At 49.8% G+C, this 18,887-nt stretch overlaps 1 protein-coding gene across 4 annotated transcripts in view; it reads left to right on the forward strand.

The window, feature by feature from the left end:
- Positions 1-18,887, forward strand: part of Tmco4 (transmembrane and coiled-coil domains 4) — an 84,550-nt gene that overhangs the window by 58,947 nt on the left and 6,716 nt on the right. Inside the window, exon 14 of one of the 4 annotated variants that reach the window (XM_059255284.1) lies at positions 6,510-7,338. The exons of the other annotated variants lie outside the window; for them this stretch is intronic. Within the exon in view, the coding sequence (XP_059111267.1) occupies positions 6,510-6,517 (8 nt within the window). The 3' untranslated portion in view covers positions 6,518-7,338. Of the gene's footprint in view, positions 1-6,509; positions 7,339-18,887 lie in introns of those variants that run through there. 4 annotated transcript variants of the gene reach the window in all.

Genomic DNA, 18,887 nt, shown 5'->3' on the forward strand with positions numbered 1-18,887 from the left:
GCCCCTCCTGCAGCGGGTCACAGTTGGAACCCCTGGACAGCCCCATGGCCTCACCTGTGAATCTGTCTGTTGTTGCTGGCTCCTTGCTGCTCTCTGAGGCTGTTCCCCCAGGAGGCCTTTGGACCACTGTCATCTTTTCTGCCATTTCCCGACCCCATGTGCAAACCGTGCACCTGGCTCCTCACTTAGAGTGACATGCTCTTATCGGTAGAAGCAGTTCTTCATGGAGAAAAAAAAAAGCCAGCCTCTGCCTCCAGATGGTATAAATTACACGTTACCACCATCCATCTAATGCAGTGGTTCTCAACCTTCCTAACGCTACAACCCTTTAATACAGTTCCTCATGTTGTGGTGACCACCAACCATAACATTATTTCCGTTACTACTTCGTAACTATAATTTTGCTGCTGTTAGGAATCATAAAGTAAATATCTGATATGAAAGATGTCTGATATGCGACCCCTGTGAAAGGATTGTTCTACCCCGCCCCATGGGGTCAAGACCCACAGGTTGAGAACCACTGGTCTAATGCAAGCCAGGCTTCAGTTCCCCTGCTGGGCATGATGAGTCCCATTACCATTTTTTACATGGTCACTGAGAATGAGACTGCCTAGCAGCTGCCTCCCCTATGTTGAGTCAGGAAGCTGGAGAGAGAAGAAAGAGAAAGATGAGGCCGGGCGGTGGTGGCGCACGCCTTTAATCCCAGCACTCGGGAGGCAGAGCCAGGCGGATCTCTGTGAGTTCGAGGCCAGCCTGGTCTCCAAAGCGAGTTCCAGGAAAGGCGCAAAGCTACACAGAGAAACCCTGTCTCGAAAAAATCAAAAAAAAAAAAAAAAAAAAAAAAAAAAAGAAAGAGAAAGATGAGGACAGTTGGCTTCTCAGGGGGTGGCTAGAGCAGCATGATCCTTGGGTGTGCCTGCACACAGCCTTTGGTAATGGCTCCCAAAGCAACTTTCTCTCTGGGTCTCTTGCACTTTCCTGGCCCGCGGGTAAGAACATGAAGCACACTTGGCTTTGTCACTAGGTGCCACTTATCTAACCTCTCCATGCCTCGGTCTTCACCTAAACATGAGACTTTGTATACTTACCCCAAAGGGTGGTTAAGGGATTAAAATGAGATCCCAGATGTGGAAGCAGCTGGCTCCAATGCGTGCACTCAGCAAAGACTGATTTCTATCTATAAGCTCTAATATAAGATCGTACAGGGCACAAGAAGGGAGGGGGTGCTGTGTAGATGAGGGGACACGCAATTCTCTGGGTCCTTGAACTTCAGAGGGTCCCCTTTCCAGCCCCACAGTGGACAAGAACTCCAGATGGGCAGGGTCTGTCACCCCACTGTCTGGCATGTCAGGGTATTTAGCACAGACAGGAGCTTGACTTGGGGCGAGGGAAGCAAGCAAGGTCACCTGCATGTGAGTTGGTGTGGACTGGCAACAGCCATGCTCTGAGCTTGGGCAAGTATTTCCTCGTTTCTCAGCCCCCAGTACACAGCAGCAGCCCAAGGAGGTGGGTGTAGGGGCTCTCTCCCTGCTTCACAGATGAGAAACTGTGAAAAGGCCATCCACAAGGATCTAAGTATAGAGCTGGTACCATTCTTCATCAGTGTTGTATAGAGAGGACACAGACCCCAAACCATGGCAGGCATCGTGTAGAGGGGGCTGGCAGAGAGGTCCTCTAGGGTAATCATCAACACAAAGGTGGAGTTCCAGAGTACATCTGGAAGTAGTATGCCTGGGGTTTCCACAGCCTACACAAGAAGCCTGCTGTGGGATGGCCGGGGGCAGGTGGGGGTGCTGGTATGCCGAGATGCGAGGTGGAGCTGGAGCTGACTGGTTGGAGGCTAGGGAAGGCTGAAGTCTCTAAATCCTGGAACAAATGAGCAGTTGAGTCAATCCCACAAATGAGTTGCTGGAGGAGTGGGCACTAGACCACCTGCAGCTCACCCATGCGTGCTCAATCCCACACCCGACACACACAGCAACTCTGCAGATTCCAGGGGCCTGCGGAGACCCTCTTCTCTGCACGAGGCACAGACTTCTTAGTGACACCCGAGGCCCACAGCTGACCTCCCTTCCAGCGTCTTCTCTACCACCTGCTGCCCGCTCTGTGGAGCTGCAGCCACACTCACACACCCAGCCAACCCATGTTCCCTCTCAGTGTGCTCCCATCTCTAACAACCCCTGCCCCCTCCCCCAGGGTAGGCCTCGCTCCGTCTGGAACGTTCTCCTTCAACAGTAGCAGTAATCACGTTGACATTAACTATCCTCCTGCACCTAGAAGTGCTGAACTCTCAACATACAGTAGCTCGTGTAATCAGCAGCCCTGTGAGAGAGCTCTGATTAGCGCGGCTGTTCCACAGATGAGGTCACTGAAGGACCTGAGCTTACTGGGGAGCCCGATCACAGGCCAGCAGGTGGCAGGGCAGGCAGCCTGGCCATGTGACATCCACCCCAGTGCTCAACTGCACTCCTGGCCGCTGTCCACTCTCCCCAGGTGTCCCTCCCTGTACTTGCTCCTTCGCACACCTGTCCTACAGGCCCGTGAGTGACTGTGACCTAGGAGTGTACCTCAGAGCCACCCGGGCTCAGGGCCGGTAGGATATCTCAGTGGGTAGGGTGTCTGTCACCAAGAGCTGAGTTCATTCCCCAGAACCCAGTAATGGGAGGTGAGAAGGAAGGACCGTGGAAATGGAAGAGAGTGGTTTGTCTTCTCACCTCCACCTTAACAGTGACACGGCACAGGGATGTGTGTCCGTAACAGAGGCCGGGAAGACTCTCAGAGTGTTTAGAACATGCTGGAAGGCTGGTGAAATGGTTCAGCCGAGAAAGGACATGAGTTCAGTTCCCAGGACCCACGTGGTAGGGGGAACCATTCTGCAAGTTATCCTCTGACCTCCACCAAGGCACACACAACAAGTAAATAAATGTGTAGAATGTGCTGGAATTTTCCAGAGTCCAGTAGCTATGAGCTGGCATGTAGGTGGCCTCACCTGTAATCCTCACTGGAGGAAACTTAGCCACCATAAGGGTCAGGGACAGCAGGTCCTGTTTCTTCCTGTCGCCATGCCTGCCTGTTCACCAGCCTGGGTTACTGACAATAGAGCAGCAATCCCCAGCTGGCTGCCATCTTGAATGGATTCCTTACCCTCTTTCCCAGGCTCCCGTTCCATGACTAACTCTTTCCAGCTACCTGTCTGGTTCCAGACAGCCCTGGTTATTTAGCACCCAACTAATCGCAGACAGGAGAGCCTCTCCTAATGGCAAACGAGCTGCCGTGATCTGAGGGGTGAAGAGAAGGGTTCGCTCTAGTGCATCAGAATCCACACACTGTTTCTGGAGTCCCCTGGGAGCCAATAATGATCCGTGGTTATAAATCCCAGAGTCACCTGTAAGTCTCTTCCAGGCTCCCCTTCACCCTCCCAGCATTGGCTCATCCTTCCTCCCCTCTCCCCAAGGTGCAGGGGGGTGAGGGGGTGGACCATTGGCTTCATGCCTAATGTCCCTTGTGAGGTGATGCTGTGGACCTTGGGTGTTGCTGCTCTGAGGACTGAGCCACAGTTCACAGGGGCTTCTCACAGCCTGACCTGCCCTTCCTTCAGGTTCAGCGTGGTTAGCTTCATTTCAGATAAGCGTCACCTGGAAGCCCCTTGAGCATAGGAATCTGTCTCACTGACTTCTGTGGCCCCTGTACCTGGAATAAATCCATCAGGGAGTGTGCTGTGAGTGATTTGAACTCGATGCCTAGCAAGCCATCACAGTGTATCAGTCAGGATAGACAAGGTTATAGGGTAGTGACAAACATCCCCACTCTCTCTTTTTTTAACTTTATATTTTTCATGTGTGTTATGTACATGTATGTATTCATGTTGGCATGTAGGTGGGATACACGTGCATGTGTGTACATTCCTGTGAATCCTCAAAACACTCTTTCACCTTATTCATTGAGGCTTGGTTTGCCCAGAGCTTTCGGATATGGCTAGTCTCATTAGGCAGCTCACTCTGGGGATCCTTTGCCTCCACCTTCTGGAGCTGGAGTCGTGGATGGGCTGCCAGACCCACCTGACATTTTCATGGGCTCTGGAGATCTGAGCTCCGGTCCTCACTTGCAGGGACAGCACTTTCACCACTGAGCCGTCTCCCCAACCCCAACATCCCCCACTCTTTTCCACTGTATTTAGTTTATGTATATGAGTATTTTGCCTGCATGTTTGTCTATGCCCCACCTGAGCGCCTGGTGCCCTGGGAGGCCAAAGGAGAAAGTAGGATTCCCAGGGACTAGCGTTAGAAATAGTTGGAAGCCACCATGTGGGTGCTGAGAATTGAACCCGGGTACTCTGGAAGAGCAGCCAGTGCTCTAACCACTGGGCCACCTCTCCAACCTGATGTCCCCCACTGTGGGTTGCCAGGTGTGCTGCTAGCTATAGTCACTCAGCCTAACACTTCACCAGGCGCCTCCTCTGTAAGGTCACAGAATGTGAGTCGTGCTCTGGCCCCTAAATGGCTTTTATCTTGAAGTAACACGTGCCACATTTCATTGACCAAAGCAAGAAATGCAGACATCCTTAACACAGGGAAGTGACAGATGAGTGGCCTCCTACAAAAGGTGCTGAAAGGCTGAAAGCCAGGACGTCTTATTCTTGCATCTACTTTGGGGCCTCACAGTCCCACAAGAACAACACTGTGGGCAGGCTCTGTTTCCTGAACCCACACTAGAAACTAGCAGCCAGAAGGCCTTGATGGGATTCTGGCCTCTGTGATGAATTCTCAGCTAAGGGGTCAGCCAAGACAATACGGGCCCTGCCTTAGTCACTGTTCTATAGCTGTGAGGAGACACCATGGCCAAGGCAACTCTTATAAAAGAAAGCATTTAATTGGGGCTTTGTTTATAGTTTCAGAGAGTTAGTCCATGATCATCACAGTGGGAAGCAGGCAGGCATGGAGCTGGAGCTTTACATCCTGATCTGCAAGCAGCAGAGAGGGGCGCAGACATTGAGCCTGACATGGGCTTTTGGAACCTCAGAGCCCACCCTCTAGTGACACACTTCCTCCAACAAGGCCACGCCCCCTGTGCTTCTAATCCTTCTCAAACAGTTCTGCTCCCTGATGACCAAGCGTTCGAATATCTGAGCCGCATTTTCTTTGTCTGCAGTAGGAGAACTTCCTTCCCTAGCTCTCCCTCACAGAACAATCCTTCCAGCTTGGAAGGTGCGGGAAACCTTCTTAGGAAACCCAGATGAAGCAAGCCCTGAGGCCCTTAGGGCAGAGCCTTGGTGTGTGGTCCCAGGAGCTCAGAAGCCCAGCCTCCAGCTCTCCTGCAGCACCCAGGGTATCAGCAGCAAAGGGGTAGAGCCAAAGCCACTGCCCAGCCTTGGGTCCCCTCACCCTGGAAGTGCGGCCAGGCAGATCCCAGCCAAAGTGAGAGCTGCTTTGAGAACGGTCAGCTCTAGTCTGTGCCCATTGTGCAGGGAATCAGAGGGGAGAGGATGGTGGAGGCACCTGGAGACATAGGGCACTAAGGGTGGGAATGAGTGTGTAACAGGAATGACTGATGCAGTCCACCCGGGAAGACCCAGCCCTCTGCTCCTTCATCAGATTATACTTTAATACACATTCTCTTCAAATCTCACCCAACCCATGAGACAGGTAATTCTGCCTCTGTTTTCTACGTGCAAGTTGGGATTTAGCAATAGTGAAGTCAGGACTGGAGAGATGGCTCAGGAGGTGAAGTGGCTGCCCTACAAGCACAAGGACCTGAGTTTGATCCCCTGCACCCACGTAAGAAGCAATTGGCCATGGCGGTGTGTAATCCCGGGGCTGTGGAGGCAGAGCCAGGTGGAGGTGGATTCCTAGGGTCCACTGGCCAATCAGTCTAGCCAAGTTGTTCAAGTAAAAACGAGGTGGACAGTCCCTGAGGAGCAACACTGAGGTTAACCTCTGACCTCCACACACAAGCATACATATACACATACACACACATTAAGAAACAGGAAGATGGAGAAGGTGGACTCGCTAGGGTCTTTCCCCAACTCTGGAGCTCCTACTTCACCATAGGATTTTATGGCAGCCATATCCCAGCTCACAGACCACAATGGTACTCCACGCCATTGGCTCATTTATGGAGTGCTTACTGTGTGCCAAGTTCTGTACCAGGCTGTGGAGAGATAATAGAGACATCCTCACCCTCATGGAGCTGGGTGGATTGAAATAAAAGCCCTCCCAGAGACATAGGTTGGGGTCTGAGGTGAGGGATGGGAGTCAGCAGTGGGGGTGCCTATCATCCGACCCAGCCGCCGGCACATAGCAGGTGCTTTGAAATGGGTGCTCTCCCTGCCTTGTACATCACATTCTCGGAAGCCACCTGGTTGAGGATGCCCATCTCTTCACACTGCACCCTGGAGTGTAGACCATTATTTCCACCACTTCAAACACTGAGCACGTGGCCTAGGAGAGAGCCACTGTCACCAAAGCCAGCTTCCAGGAACAACCGTTTTGCCGCCTCTGTATTTCCAGCTAACTGACTTATGACTGAGATATATGAAGACAGCCATGAAGCATGCTGTGAGCTCCTCCTACAGAAGAAAACAACCAAGGCCTTTGGAGGAGAGGGTCGTGAGCCGCCTTAGCCTAAAGGACACCACAGTGCACAGGATGCATGGACCGACTGATTGAACCATTGTCCAAGCCTCCCAGTGACCCTGCCATACCAAGATGCTCCACTCCAGCCTGCCTAGCAGTTCACATGGATTGTGTGGATACCCACCACACCCCCCACTGCCCTCTCAAAACCCAGACAGGAAGCACACCTGCCAAGTGAGCAGGATATGAGCAATGCCAGAATTACCCGAGATAAACAGCGCCCCCCTCCCCCGCCGCAATAGTGGACTCTCACCAGCCAAGGACATCATCAATTTGCTTTGGAAATGATGCCAGCTGGTGGCAGGGGTAAAGGTGACGATGTCTGCTGCCAAGCAGGGCCTCCATTGGAGCACTCACTGAGAGACCCTGGGCCCCAGATCATAATGAACCGTTCCTTCATTTTTTTCTATGTATTTGCTCTGAAAAGATTTTTAAAATTGGACAGTTGGAGAGGGAGTTCAATTCAGACTGACTCATACTAGCTGGCTCTGCCAGGAAAAAAGCCCTATGAACCAAGAAATCAATTCCTGCTTCAGCTTATTTATGCATTTATTCTCCTCTTCATTCTAGAGGGACTTGAAGGGAATTAATTAAGGGTGCTACATATTGTCTGTGCCCGGTGGCTCTGTCCATGCGGTCCACACTGAGCCAGCATGCCTCGGGGCATATTTGCTAAGCAATTAAAAAGCCTGCTTCTGCTGGACCCTGGGGTCCCTCACTTCTGTCCGCCCCAGCTGGCTCCCCATCCCTTCCTCATCTACAGACACATTTCATCACCCTTCCAAGTGTCTTTGAGATGCAGGACAACGGGAGAATCAGAGGTACAAAGGAGCACTGGATGTAAAGTTTAGAGACCTGAATTCAAGTCCAGACCCTGCTGATTTCTGTCTGGGTGACCTTGGGCAAGTCACTTCAACGCTCCAAACCTCAGGCTGATTAGTAAAATGATACCACTGCCTGTGGTAGTTATTCTGGGTTCTAACAGTTGCCGCTTTCTGGCTGTGGACTATGTGACAGGCCGTGTGTGAAGGGCTTTGCCTGTTTTCTCTCACTGAGTACAACCAACGTCACTGAGAGGATAGGCACTGCTTTCTCGGTCTTGGCACTGATGAGGTGAAGGTCAGAAAATACATCAATGCGCCTGGCAGAGCTAGGGTGTGACGTGGTGATAAAGTGCCTGCCTAGCATGCACAAGACCCCAAGTTCAGTCCCCAATACCACAAAGAGAAGGCTGGGGCAGTATGGGAGATAAAGTCATCAGGAAGTTTCCATGCAAGAGAGTAGAGCCTGGATCCAGCAGAAATGCTCATAGCCAAGCCTGCATCCAAACCCGTTGGTGCTCTTCCCAGCTGAGCAAGCAAATTCCACATGTTCAGTCTCCTGAGAAAAGGGCCCAGTGATGCTTGCTTCACAGAACTAGTCATACGCTTAAGTGGGAATACATCTCTAAAGCAGTGAGGTACGTGGCTGGCCAGGAAGCAGTAGCCATGCAGGAGATTTTGCTACAGTCATTATTACCCTGCGTCTTGGCATGTCTGTCACAGTAAAAAACACCATGACCAAAAGCAACCTGGGGAGAAAGGATTTATTTCACCTTACACTTTACAGTCCATCCCTGAGGGAAGCCAGGGCAGGACCTCACGACAGGAACCTGGAGGCAGGAACTGAGGCAGAGGCCGTGGAGGGGTGCTGCTTACTGGCTTGCTCCCCATGGCTTGCTCAACCTTCTTTCTTATATACCCCAGAACCACCAGCCCAGGTGTGGCACCACCCACAGTGGGCTGAGCCCTTCCACACCACACTCATTCGTCCAGAAGATGCCTCACAGACTTGCCTGCAGTCTGAGCTTATTTTCTCCACTGAAGTCTTCTTTCCAGATGACTCTGGCTTGTGTCAAGTTGGAAGGGGGGGGGGGGGGAAGAGCAGGACACTGTGTGTTTCTCTATTATTAGCCTGTGCAGTAATTATGCTATGAATTTAGCCATTAGCTGCCTCTTAGTCAAGGCAAAAAACAAAAAGTACTGACCAGGGCATGCATGGGGACACGGAGATGCCAGCTCCACAGAGAACAAGGCCTTCCATTTCAACCCAGCATGTGCGTTGAGCCATTTCCTTAAAGGGCCTAGGTTCTCTGTTCAGACTTAATTAGCCAGCCATTGGAACCTCAGTGTCTCTGGCCTTTAGTCATTAGAAAGGTCGGGCTGGAGGTTCCAAACTGGGAGCTGTGGGCAGAATGTCAGGCTGGAAAGATCTTTATCAGCTTGGACTGAGAACTGTCCTAGGGAACCGCAGCAGGGACTTCTTCAGATAATTACCGCTGTGACTTTTGGTGAGCGCCTGGGGACCCGAAGACTTAATTAGGCCACAAGTCTGGAGTCTGGTTAGTTTTATATTCTGTAATCCAGTGACTGTTAGCTGATGCAGCTTCGTGAGCCTGGCGTGTGCTAATCACATACTCAGAGAGTGATCCCAGTGTGGAGTTAATCAGTCCTGCCTGGCCTCTGCAGAGCTCTGATGGAGAATACTGTGCCCCCTCCAGTGTGCCAAGGAGGGGACAGCTAGTGTGTGTGGAGCACAGAACCACGGGCACAGCTGTCCAGCAGCCTCCCTTCCTACCTATGGGTAGTCCCCCACATTCCTCTCCCTGCCTCCTTTTCCCCTCCCCCTTCCCCCAGGCTCTCCCCTTACCTAGTCCCTTCCCTCTCCCACCCTCTTTTCCTTTTTTCTCCCTCCCCCTACCTCCCACCCTCTGACTACTATCCCTGTTTTCAAGAGAATAGTCTCAGAGAATTTAAGGACTCTGTCACAGAGTATTGGTCTAGGAGGCCCAGCAGGTCCACCCCTTGCTGACACACAGGGCTCTTCCTAGTGTCCCATGAGGGTGGTGTTCCACTTCGTATGATGTACCTTCCCTGCCGGCTTCTCAGGTCCTGTCCTACTTAGAGACACCTCAGTGCTGTAGTCAGCACAGCTCCACCTTGTTGTGGCTTTGGGGGGCAATCTTCACAGAAGCGGAGGGCCCAGAAGCCGCTTGCTGTTCCCCCCCACCCCCCTTCCCACCCTCCATCTCGAGACTAGCGTTTAGAAGCCCCTGCTGGAGAGTCTGCCTTGCACTGGGAGCCTGTGTAGAACTTGGCAGGTCTTCAGATTTCCTGAGAAATGGCCACCAGTGTGATCCTTGCTTTTATTTTACTGGATAAACATTAGGCACCAAGTCTACAAAGCAGAGAAGGAATTGATATTTACCTGTTTGACGGCTGTTCCCAGACAGCCTCCCATAGAAGCATCCCGACAGCCCGCAAGGGTTCTTGGGACGTTTTCCAGATGAGAATATGGCCAAGTGTGGTGTTAGTCTCTCTTGCGGCCATTTGACAAGCGGTGATTTACAGGAGGAAGGGCTTATTTTTGGCTCGTGGGATCACAGTTCAGTCAGAGAAGAGGAAAAGCTACGTTCAAGGTAGAATTGTTTTCTCTAGGCTTAAGGGGAGCCACCAGGCAATGGAGACTCTTCTCAGATGGGAGTCAAGACTTAGGAGGTCCACAGACACATTCTCGTATTTCAAGGACATTGAGAGACACAGGTTGTCTCAGTCCTAGCATCGAGAGCTCTGCAACACAGGGCTGCTCAGACAAGGAGTAACCATTGTTCTCTGCCAGCAGCCAGTCAGCCGTTCCAGAAATAGAGTAAGGAGTTGCAAAGCTTCTGCCTTATGCAGTCGCAACTATTCAGCTAGGAGACTGAAGCGAGAGGACTATTTGGGTCTAAGAGTTCAAGGACAATCTGTACAACAAAGTGAGACCCCCATCTTTAAAACAGGGAGAGAGCTGGGTATGGCGGTGCTTATCTTTAATCCCAGCCCTCGAGAGGCAGAGGCAGGTAAGACCTCTATGAGTTTGAGGCCAGCCTGGTCTACAAGAGTGTGGTCCAGGCCAGCCATGGCTACATGGTGAGATTCTGTCTCAGAAAAATAAAAATAAATTAATAAAAATAAAATATATACAAGGGGAAGAGGCTGCATGTATTTCAGTGGCAGAGAATTCGCACAGCATGTGTGAGGCCCTGGGTTTAAACCTCCTCCTCACTGCCAAAACAAAATACCAAAACTAACTAAACAAATACTGAGTGTCATAGCTCACGCTTGAACTCGGGGAGAAGAATTACCACAAATTCAAGGTCAGTTCGGACTCTAGATGAGCACCTGTCTCAAAGAGAACAACTGTGAGAGCCAGAAGGCCCGCAAGTCAGGGGTGGGCAGAAACAGGTCTGTATTAGCATAGTTCTAGAGCGGCAATTGTGTAGACTAATTAGCTTCCCCCATTAACTTGCAGTGTAAATTCTCCCATTACACATACCCCAGAAATGCTAATGAGGTGGCAGCAGATACTCCTGGAAGTGCTGAGCTGAGCCCCCAAGAGGCGAAGAAACATGAAAGGATTGGAAAATCAAAGCGTTGGGAGGTATTGGGAGGGTGTGAGGGCACAGGCCGGTAACCCAGCACTTGGGAGGCAGAGGCAAAAGGAATCAAGCCTTGGGCTCAGACCTCATGCTTAGAAAAGCAGCACGTTACAGTTGTCTGAGTCATAGGTTTAAGGACTGAAAGTAAGTAGAAAAGAGCCAGAGGTGTGGTGGCACCCACCTTTAACCCCAGCACTTGGGAGGCAGAGGCATGCAGATCTTTGTGAGTTCGAGGCCAGCCTGATCTACAAATCAAGTTCCAGATCAATCAGGTCTACATAGTGAGACCCTGTCTCAAAAAGGAAAAATAAAAGTAGAAAGAAGCCAGAGGGGTGGCCGTGCAGAGGCCTTTGACCCTAGCACCCAGGAGGCTGAAGCCGGAGAACCATGAGGTCCAGGCCAGCCTGGGTTTCATATAGAGATTCTGTCTGAAAATAAAAAAGATAGGAAAAAACCAGCAGATGAACAAGACACTAGAAAAAAAATAAAATATAATGAGAGATTTAAAAATAAACCAAATGAAATTTCTGGATATGGGAAAGTAGGGTGGAAACCATACTAGATGGTTCAGTAGCAGCTTAGACAGAGAAAGAGAGGAACCGCTGCAAGATCGACCTGTAGAGATTACCCATCATGCATCATGAGGGGGGATAAGGGAATGGAAAAGAGGAAAGAGGAAGTTCCTTGACCACCTAGTGCACAATCTAAAAGAAGAGTGGAGGGGGAGAGAGAGTTGAATGCCTGAGAATTTTCCAGAAGCGGCTCCTGAACTTTAGGGAGCAGCCATGCCTGGTTAGTAGACTCTTGGGAATAAACACTGCTCACTATGAGCTGCTGAGCAGGGACGGTTTGTGCAAAGCAGTGGCTGCCACTTTTTACTCGTATGTGTGCAAGCACATAAAAAACAGTCTGTTCCTGACTAGATCGCTGTTGCAGAATATTAGTTTAAGATGTGTTACATTTGTTTATGCTGTGGAACATGGGTTTAATGATGCAAAGATGTGTTGCATTCTTTTATGTTGCATTTGTTTAACTCTGTGATACTTTGCCTGTCTAAAACACCTGATTGGTCTAATAAAGAGCTGAATGGCCAATAGCTAGGCAGGAGAGAGGATAGACAGGACTGGCAGGCAGAGAGTATAAATAGGAGAAAACTAGGGACGAGAGTGAGTGGGGAATGAGAAAAGAAGGGGCAGCCATCTAGCCACACAGCCAGAGATGGAATAAGAAGGAAAGAAGAGTCGAGCGGTGGTGGCACACACCTTTAATCCCAGCACTCGGGAGGCAGAGTCAGGCAGATCTCTGTGAGTTCGAGGCCAGCCTGGGCTACAGAGCAAGTTCCAGGAAAGGTGCAAAGCTACACAGAGAAACCCTGTCTCGGGAAAAAGAAGAAGAGGAGGAGGAGGAGGAGGAGGAGGAGGAGGAGGAGGAGGAGGAGGAGGAGAAGAAGAAGGAGGAAAGAAAAAGTATACAGAAATAGAGAAAGGTAAATGCCCAGAGGCAAAAGGTAGATGGGATAATTTAAGAAAAGCTGGCAAAGTTAATTAAAGCTAAGGCCAGGCATTCATAAGAAAGAAAAAGAGTCTGCAGGATTTATTTGGGAGCTGGTGGCAGGCCCCCAAAGAACAAAAACAACCAACTACAGATTGCAGTCCTCAGTTTACTGGAAATTGTATTTCTAAATTATATACACTCAATTAAGGGACACTGGTGCATGCCTGGAATCCCAGCACCTGAGAGGTGGAGGCCAGCTCTGTCTACACAGTGAGTCTGGGGCCATCCTTAGCTATGTGAGATCTTGTCAGTTAATAAATAAATAAATGTTAACCTTTCTGATGGGAAAGCCAAGACCCTGTCTCAAAAAGGGGGTGGGAAGGCAGGCTGGAGAAATGGCTTAGTGGTTAAGAGCATGTAGTGCTCTTTCAGAGGACCCCAGTTTGATTCCCAGTACCCATGTCCAGCTGGTCACAACTGCCTGTAACTCTGGTTCCAGGGTCTGTCAGCTTCTTCTGGCATCCATTGGGTGCTGCACTCATGTGCACACACACCTGTACATACACACATGTAGTTTTAAAAATAATAATAAAATAAAAGATTTCTTCAAAGAAATATTTGAATAGCCCAGCCCTAGAATCCGTACACTCCAGTTGACTGGACATTAACTTGGCTGTCACCAGACACCAGCAGAGAAACATGGCCCACAGTGGCTCAGTCAGATGGTTCTTTCATCGCCACGATAACACGCAGTCCACAATCACGTTCGATGTGATTGGTTTCCCATGAAACTGTTCCCACCAGTTGCTTGAACCGAGTCAAACCTAGCCCCAGCCTGCCTGGGGGGGGGGGGGCAGCCAGGAGAAGCCAGGTGGAACAGATTAATTTTGAGGTTCCTGGGGTACAGTAATAGCTGTCTCACTCTGTGTGGGTATCAGAGAGCAGAAATGAAAGCTTGGCTGTCCCCTTGAAGAATCCATCCCAAACCCTGATCAGATGGCCAAACAGGTTCCTCTAGATGGTTTCCTGCTGTGTGAGCCAAGCCTCCCGTGGGGGCGGCACTGTCGTCAGACCCCTTTCTCCTGATTCATCTCTCTCCCTTTGTGGTTTCCTCTCCCCCTATGGGGTGCATATGTGAGTATCTGTTCAATGGACTTGGTTTGTGTTAGACACAGCTCAGATCATTTCCAAGGCCTTTCTTGCAAATCCACAGCCGGCAGATGCTGCCCCCTCCATTCCCACCTTATCACTTTCTGCACACATGAACCCCTGATGGGAGGGAGAGGATCCATCCACTTTGCATGTCTGACTTGAGACACTCTGGCTTTTCCAGCTGAGAGCGCCTCCTTACTGACATCGTGACGGGCATGGGGGAGTGTGCTTTTGCGTCTCTGGCCATCTGGGGAGACATCAGAAGCTCTGTGCACGCTGGCTTCCCTTTAAGGAGGCCCGCTGTGGGGACAGGGAGGCTAGCAAAGGTGAGACCAGCTCTGGTGGTTCCCACGGGTGAAGCTGGCCCCCCGTGACGTGTTCTGTAAATGTTTGGTTTTAGAATTTATACATACATAGTTTCAAGGCTGTCACTGGGAAAAGGGTGTCCCTTCTGGGTCCTGGATGGGTTTTGGAAAAACTGAAGCCAGCCATCTCTAGACTTCTAGGAGTGCCAAGTGGTGAAAGTGTCATCCCAGGAAGTCAGGGGGCAGCTGAGAGGTGCAAACTGATAGCAAAACGCTGACCTAAAGCAAAGGAAGAAGCTGGGCGATGCTGAGCAGTGGCGGTACACACCTTTAATCCCAGCACTAGGGAGGTAGAGGCAGGTGGATCTCTGTGAGTTCGAGGTCAGCCTGGTCTACAGAGTGAGTTTCAGGATAGCCAGGGCTACACAGAGAAACCCTGTCTTGAAAAACCAAAAGAACCAAAACCAAACAAACAGTTGAAGGAAGAATGCTGCACGTTGACACAGATGTTCTCCATGCAACTGAGCGAACACTTTATTTTTAAAGATTTATTTTCAGTCTTGCATTATGTGTAAGGGTGTGAGTGCAATTGCCCTTGCAAGCCAGAAGGGGGTGTCAGATTCCCTAGTGTGTGAGGTTTTGGTAGTTGTGAGTTGCCCAACATGGGTGCTGGGAACTGAACTGGGGTCCTAGGCAAGAGTGGCAAAAGCTCTTAACCACTGAGCCATCTTTCGAGCCCCCTGGTTTGAACACTTTAAAGTGGTAGGGACTGGACATGGGGCTCCAGTTGATAGAGTGCTCGAGTAGCAGGCATGAAACCCTGAGTTCCATCCCCAGGCCTCATAAACTTAGAGTGGTGGCCTACACCTGTAATCCCAGCAGTAGGGAGATAAAAACAGAAAGGTGGCAAGTTCAAGACTATCCTCTGCTCCATAGCTTGTTCTAAGCCAACCTATGATGCATGAAATCCTGTCTCAAAACAAACAAAAATGACAAGATGAGAAATGTTATATTATTTTCTCACAATTAAAATTTTTTTTTTTTTAAGAAACGAATGTTTTTGTTTTTTTTTTTTTAACGGTTTATTTATTTATTATGTTTACAGTGTTCTGTCTGCATGTGTCCCTGCAGGCCAGAAGAGGGCGCCAGATCTCATTACAGATGGTTGTGAGCCACCATGTGGTTGCTGGGAATTGAACTCAGGACCTTTGGAAGAACAGACAGTGCTCTTAACCTCTGAGCCATCTCTCCAGCCCCTCACAATTAAAATTTTAAAGCCGGAGATGGAGGGTGGCTGTGGCAGAACATTTGCTTAATTTGTACTTGAAATTTTTAAAGTGGTGCTGAGGAGTTGGCTCTGTGGTTAAGAGCACTTACTGCGCTTGCAGAGGATCCAAGTTCAGTTCCCAGCATCCACATCAGGCAACTCATAACTGCCTCTAACTCCATAGGATCCAGGGAACCCTCTTCTGGCCTCCAAGGGCACCTGTACATACAACTCTTGTACATATCACATACAAGACAGATAAATAAAAATAAAATATTTTTAAGAGATTTAGAAACAACAGTTGAATACTCTTCCATGCCTTGTCAGCAGTTAGCATTCTCCGATCACTTTGTTGTGGTTTTGTTTCGTTTTGTTTTGTTTTTCTTTTCATGTATCCCAGGCTGGCCTAGAACTAGCAATGTAGCCAAGGATGACCTTTGTGTTAGTTACTGTTTCATTGCTAGGAGGGGACACCATAACCACGACAATTTATTAAAGTAAGCATTTAACTGGGGACTTGCTTGCAGTTTCAGAGGGTTAGTCCGTGATCATCGTGGTGGGGAGCATGGAAGCAGGCAGGCATGGTGCTGGAGAAGTAGCTGAGAGCTACATCCTCATCTACAGTCAGCAGGCAGAGAAAGAGGGAGCCTGGAAGCCCACCCCAGCGACACACCTTCCACAGCAAGGCCACACGTCCTAATCCTTCCCAAACAGTCACCAGCTGGGGACCAAACATTCACATCTATGAGCCTATGGGATCATTCTCAAACCACGACAACCTTGAACTGCTGATCCTCTTGCCTCTGCCCTCAGAGGCTGGGTTTTCAGACACCCACTGGCTCACCCAGTTCATTTGATGCTGTGGATGAAACCTGCCACCTCCTCAGCCTTGACTTCCATTCCAAATGGATCGTTCCCGGGCTAGAGGATAACAGAATTGGTAAACACAAAAAGAACAGTGGAAGGAAGGATGCCTGACCGCACATGGGCTGACAGAAAGTCCTGAGAGCAGAGGCCCAAGGCTTGACTGACAAGCTTTCCTTTTCGATGGGAGGCCAAAGTTATAGTGGGGTGGAGAACCACCCACCCCATGGTAACAGCAGAATATGATTAAGAGCTAAGGAGCTGAGGCAAAAATGAGAAATCCAAGCACAGAGGCTGCCCGTGTCTGTGACTTCTGAACTTGAAGATAATCTCACCCCTTTTGCAGAAGAATATGAATATTTATAAGCTTCTGAGAGCGGGGTGGAAGGTACATGCTAAGCAGGAGCTCTGCTGTGGAGCTGCATCCTCAGCCCTGTGGGTCTGTACCTAATACCTCAGACTTTCACTGGAGGGAATGCCTGAACCAGAAATGACTTTTCAGACACTGTCCCCACAGCAAGAGAACACTAGGGCCATTAAATGCTCATCTCTGGCATCTTTACATTTTTACATTTACTTATTTGTGTGTTTATGTGTGGGGTGGGGGGGGCATTATGTGTGTGGGCTGTGTATGTGTGTGTGCTGTGTATGTATGTGTGCATGTGTGTTGTTTGTGTATGTATGTTGTGTGTGTTGTATATGTGTGTGGGAGTGGGAGTTTGTGTGTGTTGTATGTGTGAGTGTGGTGCATGTATATTTGTATGAGGGGGGAGATGTGCATGCATACTAGTGCATACCTGAATGTCTCTCTTCCCATGTGAAGGCCCGAAGACAATTTGACTCAGTCTCTGTTTCTACCATGTGGGTTCCTGGATCAAACTCAGGCACTTTCACCCTGAGCCATCTCACTGGCCCTCGGCATCTTTCTTTGGTCTTGAAAAGTGGGTGCGTTCTGTACCAACTCCACAGCCTTACCACAGATCAGACATGGGATGGCCTGGGAATTGAACCCAGGTCCTCTGGAACATCAGTCAGTGCTCTTGACCACTGAGCCATCTCTCCCCCCAGATCATGTGTCCTTATGAGGATACTGAAGGTGCAACCTGATAAGGATTTTTTTTTTCAATGCAAGGCCTTGCACATGCTACACATGCATGTTAACCCTGAGTGATGATCCCAACCCCTCAGAAGGATATTTCTGTTCCTTGCCTGAAAGGCCTAAATTATCTGGGGTTCTAAAGTTTCAGACTCTTTTTAGGGGTGGACTAGTTAATTGTATTCCAGGCTGGCCTTGATCTTGCTCCATACCAAAGGATGGTCTTGAACTCTTGACCCTCCCACCTCCACCTCAGCAGTGCTGGGATCACAGATGTGTGACCCCATGCCCAGCTTCAAACAGTAGATTGATGCTGTACATTTCCCCCCACCCTTTTTCCTAACACAGCCTCCTCCTGTCCTTTCCTCTTCTAGAACCTTCAGAGGGTGGGTAATGGCCTCTGGCCCCCATCCAGGATTCTGCAGTGGGTGGTTCTTGCCGGCTTCCCTTAGCCCACGCCTGTGTGTTGCTAGGAGCCTGTCTCGTAGTTTGTGTCCAGGTTTTACCCCCATGCAGAGAGCAAACCTTTTGAATGCAAACTCATCAGAGAGTGGAAAGAGGGCTTTAGTGAAGGAATGATGAAATGCGTGTCCAACCCAACCTGGTTTACGTTCGCTCTGGACTGCTGTGGGAAGTTCAGGGTCAAAGCCAGTGTCTTTTTAGGCTTTTCTCTGTGGCTCTCCCTAGATCTAACAGTTGCTCAGAAATCCTGCTATTGTCCCTGTTGGCCACAAGGAGGTGTGGCACTCCACCTGCTGTCCCATGGCAGATCAGCCGTGGAAAGGAAAGGAGATGGAATCCCCTAGGGCAAAGGAAGCATCTGAATGGCCATCCTGGCCCCAGATCCACACAGTCTGGCCCTCTTGGTTACTGCATCAAAAGAGAGAATGGGCCCAGGGACCTCACAGCTATCCAGAGATTCTGGGTTGCGGTCCTTGCTGGAGTCTCTCTGGCTGTGTGGCCTTGGGCTGGTGCCAACCCCTCTCTGAGCCTATTTCCCCATCTTCTAAGGGAAGGGTTCAAAAAGAGGGAGGCAGGTCATCCATGTTTTCAGTGGGTGTGAGCTTTTGGGTAGTAGAAAGATGCGCTGGTTCCAACTTGAGCTGTGTCACTTGCTGTCTGTGTAACTGTGCAGATGTTTACCTTAACTGTGACAGTGTGACACTTTGCAGGACTAGGTCAGGCATGTGAGGGTCTGACTCAGGGCCTGGAACCCGGTAAGTTTCACACAAACACCCCATTGCCGTGTGTGTGTGTGTGTGTGTGTGTGTGTGTGTGTGTGTGTGTGTGTGTATTGTGGGATATTTGTTCACACTGACACTCCAAGACTGCTAATTAAGTTTATCTTGAATCAGGAGATAGAGTCAGCAATTGGCTGACCAGAATTAGCCATAGAGATTTTGGAGGACCCAGATAGGGGGGCACAGGAAGATATCAGAAGGGGCTTAGGAGATTCTCAGCCTCTTCGATCTGGGAAGGATGGAGAGTTAGGGTCAGCTGATCGTTCCTCCGCCGCTCTTTGGATCTATCATCATATTTTTACCCCAGTATCAGACTCCCGAGTTTTTATTAATAATAGAACAATATAGGTAAATGCTTCATGTGTGTATTCATGTGC

This window comes from Peromyscus eremicus, chromosome 2 (assembly GCF_949786415.1).
Source record: "Peromyscus eremicus chromosome 2, PerEre_H2_v1, whole genome shotgun sequence".
NCBI classification, from domain to species: Eukaryota; Metazoa; Chordata; class Mammalia; order Rodentia; family Cricetidae; genus Peromyscus; species Peromyscus eremicus.